The sequence below is a fragment of the Penaeus chinensis genome, chromosome 11, assembly GCF_019202785.1.
Source record: "Penaeus chinensis breed Huanghai No. 1 chromosome 11, ASM1920278v2, whole genome shotgun sequence".
NCBI classification, from domain to species: domain Eukaryota; kingdom Metazoa; phylum Arthropoda; class Malacostraca; order Decapoda; family Penaeidae; genus Penaeus; species Penaeus chinensis.
This window is the reverse complement of record NC_061829.1, coordinates 7,626,222-7,636,221: the sequence shown is the minus strand read 5'-3', so window position 1 is coordinate 7,636,221 and position 10,000 is coordinate 7,626,222. Positions and strand designations below refer to the sequence as shown.

General features: G+C 33.8%; 1 protein-coding gene across 1 annotated transcript in view; it reads right to left on the bottom strand.

Moving 5' to 3' along the window:
• Window positions 1-76: 76 nt before the first annotated feature.
• LOC125030386 overlaps window positions 77-10,000 on the bottom strand; it is a 15,225-nt gene continuing 5,301 nt past the window's right edge. Inside the window, exons 2-15 of the mRNA XM_047620419.1 lie at window positions 9,459-9,493; window positions 7,609-7,674; window positions 6,913-7,031; window positions 5,762-5,798; window positions 5,249-5,382; window positions 5,029-5,097; window positions 4,745-4,867; window positions 3,919-3,949; window positions 3,666-3,742; window positions 3,353-3,475; window positions 2,996-3,125; window positions 2,484-2,561; window positions 2,040-2,191; window positions 77-988 (exon numbers count right to left, since the gene is read on the bottom strand). Coding sequence (XP_047476375.1) covers window positions 851-988; window positions 2,040-2,191; window positions 2,484-2,561; window positions 2,996-3,125; window positions 3,353-3,475; window positions 3,666-3,742; window positions 3,919-3,949; window positions 4,745-4,867; window positions 5,029-5,097; window positions 5,249-5,382; window positions 5,762-5,798; window positions 6,913-7,031; window positions 7,609-7,674; window positions 9,459-9,493 — 1,312 coding nt within the window. The 3' untranslated portion in view covers window positions 77-850. The remainder of the gene's footprint in view (window positions 989-2,039; window positions 2,192-2,483; window positions 2,562-2,995; window positions 3,126-3,352; window positions 3,476-3,665; window positions 3,743-3,918; window positions 3,950-4,744; window positions 4,868-5,028; window positions 5,098-5,248; window positions 5,383-5,761; window positions 5,799-6,912; window positions 7,032-7,608; window positions 7,675-9,458; window positions 9,494-10,000) is intronic.

Sequence of the window (10,000 nt, the reverse complement as noted above, 5' to 3'; positions counted from 1 at the left end):
TAGCAGGTCGAAGATTTCCTTTTATAAAATTCTCATTATCTTCACTTATATTTTTAGGAAAGAAAAAACAACAATAGGTTTGCATTATTGCAGTGCTTTAATCCTCAAACAGTGCCTTTAAACATATGAACATGAATAATACCTCTAAACATATGACTATAGCAATTCAATAACAAAACAGCAGAGCGAACGAAGTATTTTCGGTACTGAATCATAGGCTAAGATTTGTGATACATGTAATCGTAGGTAACAGTGTAACAGAAGGTTATACAGTGCAAACACTGTATAACCTTTTACTTCTACATATTTGGAAGACAGCTGATTATGTATTGTTTGGGAAAAAATATTACATAATTATCTCGTTTGTTACTGAATACATTCTAGATATGTCTAGTTTCATTGAATATCCTTGTTGGTGATAATGTAATATAGAGATTGCTGGCGCATTTTCGTTGCCATGGATTTCATATCCTCTTTCTAACTCTTTCATTACTATCCTCTTGTTCATGATTGAAGACGGCATCACTTTAAATGACGATCCGTGTCATTAATTTACTGAGTGTTCTATCAGATCTTCTGTGTATATTATTTCATTAACTACTGGCATATATACATGCATTACTATTCACGTATAGATCTACATTCATTCACTCAGTGCTGAAACACAAGTAGTTAGACACGAAATAACAAACTTACTCCTTCGACTTCTCTCTTTCAAGATCAAGTACCCAATATCCATAGCCAAATCCAGAATGGAAAATACCCCCGCTTTACATCTGGAATCCCCCCCCCCCCCCCAATCTCATTGCCATCAAATCCGAAAATCCAAATCAGTCTCTCCATCAGCAACCTACGGGAACACAGTTGTAGGGGCGACGGTCGTCACCTCGTCGCTGTCGTCCTCCGGCGAGTTGTCCGGCGTCCGGCTTTCGTTGGATTCCTCGGACGAGTTCTTCCTGCCTCGCTGGCGCCTCCTCCTGCTTCGTCTCTGGATACATATACAAATACATATATACATATAAACGTATATATGTATGTATATATACTGTAGGTTTATATATATACATATATATATATACATAAGCATATATATACATATATATATATTTATGTATACATATTTGTATATATATACATGCATAAACTTATAAATATATATATATATATATATATATATATATACAGGCATATACATACATGTGTGTATATATACACACACAAACACACACACATATACACTGTATGTGTTTATGTGTGTATATATATACATATATATGTGTGTGTGTGTGTGTGTGTGTGTGTGTGTGTGTGTGTGTGTGTGTGTGTGTGTGTGTGTGTGTGTGTGTGTGTTGGTATATCTATCTATCTATGTATATATGTGTGTGTGTGAGGATATATATATATATGTATGTATATATATATATATATATATATATGTATATATGCGTGTGTGTGTGTGTGTGTGTGTGTGTGTGTGTGTGTGTGTGTGTGTGTGTGTGTGTGTGTGTATTTATTCACAGAAGTGAAATCCATAAGGTATTTCATCTAATAATAATAATAACAATAATTATCATTATTCATATTATCATTATCATTACTATAATAACTATCTCCATCTTTATCATTAACATGTTTCTTTAAAGATCATTTGTATCGACATAATCACTGTTTTCATCATTGTCAATATTGTTATCATGTCTAACTTTATCATTACAATTATTACCATTACCGTTAGTATCACTTATAGTCATATAATAATGATAACAATAATGATAATAATAATAATAATGAATATGATAATAATAACAATAATAATTATTATTATTATTATTATCATTATTGTTATTATTTTTATTTTTATTTGTATTATTATCATTAGTATTATTATTATTAATGCTTTTGTTATTAATATTATTATCATCAATAATTATCGCTACTGTTATCAATACCACTATCATCATTATCACTATTATCATTATCACCACAACCATCATCCCCATTGCTATGACTGACAACTACGAAACGCCCCGCTTACTGACCCTCATCTGTCCCAGCATCACCTCGGGGTCATCAGCTTCCGAAGATAACATTTCCACCTCCTCGTCCAGCTCCAGCAAGTCATCAGTCTCATCGGTTAATTTCAACGTGTCGAACAGTCGAGGGGAAGGGAAAATGTCACACGTGCAGGGTTCTGTTAAAGTGGATACTTTGTTCAATGGTAAGGTTGTTGTATTGATCATTTTATTATTGATAATAGTAATGAATATACTATAAGTAATGCTATTGGCTACTATTCTATATATTTTCCCATATATCATAGTCATCACCATATCATCTTCATCAATATCATCATCGCGATCATTATCAGTATTATCATAATCCTGATCACTGTTACCATTATCAATACTATTATTGCCAATACTAGCACTACTGCCACGCCACCAGCACCTATCAAGCACCAAGCAACTCAAACAACAGCTCACCATCCACATCATCGCCATCTTCTTCGCTTGATTCCTTGATCATTTTTTTTATGGCCGGGAAGAGGAACTCGGTGAGATCTGAAGAAAAAAAATTAAGTCATTCAGTAAAAATAAAATAAAAATAAAGGTTTTCATATACATACATTATTATTGTTATCGTCATTATCTTCCGCATTATTATCATTGTTGTTATCATTACTATTATTATTATTATTATTATTGTTATTGTTATTATTATTATTATTATTATTATTATCATCATCATTATTATTATTATTATCGTTATTATTATCATTATTATTATCATCATAATTGTTATTATCATCATCATTATATTACTATCATTATCGCTGATATTAACATTATCAATATGGATATTACCATTATGACAATGATTTTCTTGACCAAATTTACCTTTGCTTATCTATCTTTTCTCATTTCCTTAACATTTTCCCAGACCTCTGGTATCAGAAATTAAATGAAAAGTAACCAATTAATTTTGCAAAACTTACCGCCTCCTAGACCGCAGATTTCTACGTAAGAAGGGCGTAGGCACAGCATCCACTGAGCTGCCTGGGTTTGAGCGTCGTCCGCGAATTCGGGCTGGCACTCGATAATCTTTTCCGTCAGGTTTTCAAGAGCCTATAGAAAACGGCAATCGTTGTCATGTAACTTTATAATATTTTTATAATTATTTTTGTCATGGTCGATTTATCAACTTTAACTTAATTACTATCATTATATTATCTTGGTTTTACAGTGGGGATTGTGGTTAAAGCTGTCGGCATTTTGGGTGAAATTGATGGATGGTGTTCTAGGGATCATTGCTATAAATTGGATGGTTAGAAATGGTAAGCAACCATACTGACCCCTGGAATAGTGTCCCAGCCGGAGAAGGTGGCGATGTGTTCAGCAATAACGGTGAAATTGAATCCTGTTGAAGCATTGTACGAGCCAATATTTTCGTTGACGCACAAGACCTGGGACCACATCTGTCACGAATTCAAAATAGAAAGTAGAAAAAGAAAGGAAGTACAGAGAGAATTTTAACTGTTCTTTTCTATTTAAGAGAGTATACGCGTAGTCTCGTGCATTACATAACATAATTAAACACTCTTTCGCCATGAACTAATGAATATATGACACCAATAAAACACGCAAGCAGACAATGTCGCGCCTAACTTTCTTGCCGTGGCCTCGGTCTGCCGGCTTTCTTCCTCGCCTTCTGGTGGGGCCTCGGCGCCTGGGGCTGTCATCATCTGCGGAGAGAACGCCCGTGAGTTGATCTTTTCCTTCTTCTAGAGATTTTTTACAACTGAAGAGGCAATTGTTATCAAGTGTTTGTAAGTTACTAAAGTTACTTATATATACATATATATCACGGATATCACGAGACAAATCTGGCATGAGGATGCAGAGTATATCACATGCTTACCTGGCTCGCACTCTTCAATAATGCTAAGGGTCTGAAAAAAAGAAATCTTTTTTAAAAGCGGATTCCATATGATGTAATGTTGCTAATCATTAGAGAACAAGCTTTGGAAAAAAATCAAGTGACATGAGTACCATATCACAGTATCATCTGTGGTATGCTATTGCAATTACGCAGCATCAATCACGTTTATGCTGAAAGAGGACAAATTGCTCAAATGCACATTGCAAGTGGAAATACATATCTAACTGCGTGTATGTTTGTATATATATATTATATATATATATATCAAAGGGTTAAAGCATGCGATTTTGATTACTCATCATCTTTAGAGGGAGTATGCCATTTTGACATCCGAAAAAGGACCCCTGAAATTTGTAAACCAAAAAATCCATGATTAATAATACCGGCTTAAAAATCCGAGTTTATGGGTTAGCGAGAAACGACAGTGGCGATAGAAAAAAAAGCTTTAACTCAATGGAAACATACACTTAATGGCTAAATTATATTTTAATTAATAAACAGATTTATGAAAATGTATAAATCCTAGAAGGCTTAAAGGAAGAACATAGAACACTATAGAAAAAGCCTAAAATGCGCATAAATCGAGGAATATTATGTACAAGGTAAAACCGAAAGTTCGAAAACGGGGAAAACCGCGCCTAAAAATCCGGAGAGGTGGAAAATTCCAAAAAGAATCCTATGAATCGTTAGTTATTCCCAGGCTCCGGGAACCGTGGAAATAACTGTATTGGCAAGAATATAAAAGATATTAGGTAATACTATCTAGTCAATAATGATGTACTTATGATGTACTCTTATTACTCACTTCCGTGGGGATTGACACCGAGCTACAGTTGGCATTTTCATCCCAAGTCTTCAGCAGTTCGAGTCTTTCGGTGCAGAACTCGCGTGATTTGTTGCTCACGCACAGCACGATTTCCGTCAGTTGCTTGAAACACAAGAGATACTTTAAGTAAAACTGTTTATATATATCTAATTTTCTTCTAATGTATTTCAATTACAATGGTAATACAACAAGAATGATCCACTGACTTGTCATTAATGAAACAAATCATTCATTCGATTATCCCTTGTTATACGGGTCCTCACCTCGGTAGCATTAGAGCTGGTGGAGTTCGCAGCACATTCCTCTAGGGAGGATTGGATGCTGGCAATCGCCTGTGACAGTGAAGTTCATTAGATACCCCTATCAATATCACAGTATTTTAAACAAAATAAGTCTTATTTATTCTATTGTCTCTAGTTTTGTCTCATTTTGTTCGACGCACCTTTCCACCTACCACCCCATAACGCAAGCCCGCGAACAAACCTCTATATCATATCCTTCGAATTCACTCAGCTTGAGAACGGCCTGTTCGACATCGAGAGTTCCGTTTACCAACTCGAGGTTCATTTTCTCCACCATACACTCTACCATCCCTTCAAATCCATTTCGCAAGCCTGCTGAAACAATGGGGACAGGAATGATTTAGGATATACGGTACATAAATAGTATCTAGAAGACATTATTAGAGAGGGACCATTCAACACATTCCGTACACCTCATGAGAACGAAATAGCAAGAAAGTGACGTAATGCATGTTGTAAAATAATAAATACCTGAATAAAACATCCCAATAATATTATAATACTGCAAAAATAGAAAATTTCTACGTAACGATTTAATAAAGCTGCAGACAGTCGAAAAAAATATGCAGGATACACTTCAATTTAAAAATGTCGATATAGAAAAATATTACTAATTAATATCTTTAACATGGAATTTGTGTACAATTACAACCACCAAATGTAGATTAAGTAGTGAATTAAGTGCGACACATACCTGACTGACCATTTCTGAAGCGATATTTGCGGAAGTTCTGTCGAAATAGATGTGCCATTAATATTATTATTATTATTATTATCATTATCATTATATCATTATCAATGTTAATAATAATAATGATAATAATAATAAACATGATAAAAATAATAATAATTATAAATTATTATTATTATCATCATCATTATCATCATCATCATCATCATCATCATCATCATCATCATCATCATCATCATCATCATCATCATCATCATCATCATCATCATCATCATCACCATCATCATCATCATCATCATCATCATCATCATCATCGTCATCATAATCATCACAATCATTACTATTATTATTATCATCATCATTATTAAATGGGAATAAATATACAAGTGTAAATATAAAGGGGCAAACAAGGATGCATAAGAAGGATAGATAACAAGAAGGAAAGGAAGAGGGAATGAGAAATAATAAGAAAGAGGAAAACAAAGAAAAAAAATAAAACTAAAGAAAGCGAACAAGAGAAGGAAAAGAAGGGAGAAGAAAAGAAAGAGATAGAGAAACCGAAAGAAAGTATAAGAAAAAGAGGAAGAAAAGGAAAGAAACGAAAAAAAGAAGAAGTAAACGACCGAAAAAAGGAAGAAAAAAAAAGAATGGGAAGAAGATAAATAATAAAAGTTAACATAAGACTATAAAAAAAAGGAAGAGGAAATGGAAAAGAAGTGAAAGAAGAAAAATGGAAAAGAAGTGAAAGAAGAAAAATGGAAAAGAAGTGAAAGAAGAAAAATGGAAAAGAAGTGAAAGAAGAAAAATGGAAAAGAAGTGAAAGAAGAAAAATGGAAAAGAAGTGAAAGAAGAAAAATGGAAAAGAAGTGAAAGAAGAAAAATGGAAAAGAAGTGAAAGAAGAAAAATGAAAAAGAAGTGAAAGAAGAAAAAGGAAAAAGAAAAGAAAAAGAAAAAGAAAGGAAAGAAACTAACAAACAAAAGAAAAGAAAAAGAGAGAAAAGGAAGAAGGAAGAGAAGAAGAAGAAGAAGAAGAAGAAGAAGAAGAAGAAGAAGAAGAAGAAGAAAACCACGAAAAAGAAAAAAAAAAAAAAAAAAGAGAAAGAAAGACAATTCAAAGGGAAAATAGTAATGGGACAAAATGAACGCATCTCACCTCCTTGAAGCAGGCCTTGAGCTCCTCGCCCTGCGGCATGAGCCCTCGCACGCACGGAGGCAAGCGACCGCGGTGCAAGTGCCTGCCCCTGCGCAGCGCCCCCATCAGGTTGCATTCTCCTGAGGGAAGCGTCGTTAGCGATGGGTGTCTAGTGTGGCTTCGTTAGAGGTATTGGCGTTGTTATTATTATCATATGTTATTATCATTATTGTTGCTATTATTATTATCGTTATTATTTGATATTATCATTGTTATAATTGTTGTTGCTATTAATTTTCATTAGTATTATTCTAGCTATTATTATTATTATCATTATCATTATTATCATTGTTATAAATATTATTATCATAATCGTGATTATTTTTGTTTTCATAATTGTTACTGTTATTTTAAGCATTATCATTATTATCATCATGACTTGATTTATTTATTTAGTTTACGAGCGCGTGCAAGTTACGTGTGATATGTGTATGGCTATGTATATATATATATATATATACACACTGATATATGTAATACATATGTATGCTTGTGCTTATACTTTGTATGTATGCATATGTATATACTGCGTGGGAGGCGCATGAAAGGGTTGGTCAACGCCAGGGAGTGATCATGAACTACGGAAGGGGGAGGGTGGGCTGGGAACAGTGAGGGTGGAGGACCCAAACAGCGGCGTAATGAGGGAGGGTGACTCACCGTGGGGGAGGGCAGCAACGACCCCCGCCAGGAAGACCAGCAACGCCACAGTTTTCATGTTTGATTCTGATGAAGGAAAACTCAGCTTAATTGGTGAATATAAGCTTTTTGTCACACACACACACACACACACACACACACACACACACACACACACACACACACACACACACACACACACACACACACACACACACACACACATGGACGCACATGTTATATGTATGTGCGTGCGTGTGCGTGTCAGCGTTTTAGGATATTCATAGAGCATTTTTTTTTCGATACAGGTTTTCTACCAACAGAGAGATACTAAAATAAAATGAATACATTAGGAACTGTGAATGATATTCATCTAGCCAATGCTTTGACCAACAGAGAAATTAGAAATATCGTTCTTACATATAGATTATAACAAACGAAATTAGTTTTTAACCCGTTATGAAAGACCGATGGTTGAGATTTTTTAGGTTCTCCGAAATATAAGACCTAAAATTACTTACTGATTTACTGTAGATGTTTCAAAGACGCATTAAGGTAGAGAAGAAGACATTATACATCACACTCTAAGAGAAATAACATTTTATGAAAAGAGGAATGAAAGTAAGGTTCGGAAGACAATGAAACAAAGATAAGAAGGTAACATTAACACAGCGGTTTGACAAAAGAAGAAATGTAGATGTTCTTGGGGGGTCATTTGGGTCCGTCTTTTACAGAAAAATGCAAAAAAGCATCCGGAGAGGTATTTAGTATCATGTGGAAAATGTAAAGGACTCAAGACACAGGAGACCACTTCATATTTCCAAAAGTGACAGAACAGGTAGTCAAAGACACCAGTAACTGTTAGAATTACCACTGTTGGAAAGGAAAAATAATGCTAAACTCTTTTTTGGAAGGTAAAATCATTCTAAAATATACACTAGACGAAAATAAAGTATATCCTATTTGTTTTAGATCTAAACATTATATATATATATGTACATATATATACATATATATATTTATATATATGTATATATATATATATATATATATATATATATATATGTATATGTACATACATACATACATATATACATACATACATTCATACATACATACATATATATAAATATACATATATATACATATATATATAAAACAATCATATGTGGAATATCACATGTGGAGTCTTTCAAATAAAGGGAAGGCTCGAAGATGGAGAGATAAAGTCTTTCTTCCGTGAACAGACAATTCTCGAGACCACTGGCAAAACCGCTTATTACCTGATATGGTAGAGATAACGTTCATGAATTCAAATGATCATTTTCTCATAAATGGCCTGTGGGTGACAAATGAATCGCACACAAAGGACAATCAGAATGCATGAACTGTATTAAGTAATGTATATCATATTTGTGGTATTATGAAAACTAAATTTACACAAGTCCGGTACAACGACCTGTGGTACAAACGCAATTATCGTGGTAAAATGCAAGAATTTAGAAAATAAATACAAGGTAGACAGAAAAATAAATAGTTGTTAACAAAATTAGCAGGGGCACGTATTTACATTTGTTAAGAACGGACATACAATATACTAAAGCTTAAATTTTGTGAAACACGTAAGCTTCCCCAGGCTAGTCATTTAGATTTAACGATAAAGATACTAAATAAAAAAAAAAAAACTTTAGTATCCCACATTTTGTAAATACAGAATAGCATTTTATCTAACAGAATATTGATTCAAAGTTTATATTGATAAACAGAACACACCTCGAAATAAACCTGTACATGAAAAGTGATTATACTTTTTCTTCTTCCGGTGTTCTAAAGCTTATGTAATTTTTACTGAACAATTTCAATCAACTCACGGTTTGGGCGCAGCAGCTTCGTTCCAGGCAGAATGCTGCAAGAATGACAAGTACACTGCCAGCTCCCTCTATATATACCCAGACTTAATGACACCAGAATGTTGCCGCTTACCCCTTTTTTCCTGGGCCATTGACCGATCGTAATCAATCGAATTTCCACCGATAACTTGTATTTTACTCATTCGCGACACGATGATCAAGCAACTTAGTTAATCGTACCGTGACGGCGATATCAAGTGGTGATTTCGTAACGCGCTGGAAATTAATGTGATTTCTAGGACGTGATTTTTTTTTTTTTTTTTTTTTTTTTTTTTATAAAACATTGACCTAAGTGATGTTCCTCCTCCCTCTTTGTCAATCGATTCATGTATCTTATGTATATGTGTTTATTCACACCCTTTAATATGGAGAATTGGAAGGAAAAAAAAAGAGAGAGGAAATTAGAGATAATGGAAATGATTATGACAATAGAATTAATCATAATAGCTAATGAGAAAGGATAGAAACAAATGAAAAGGAAAACAACAACAAAATCAGAAATT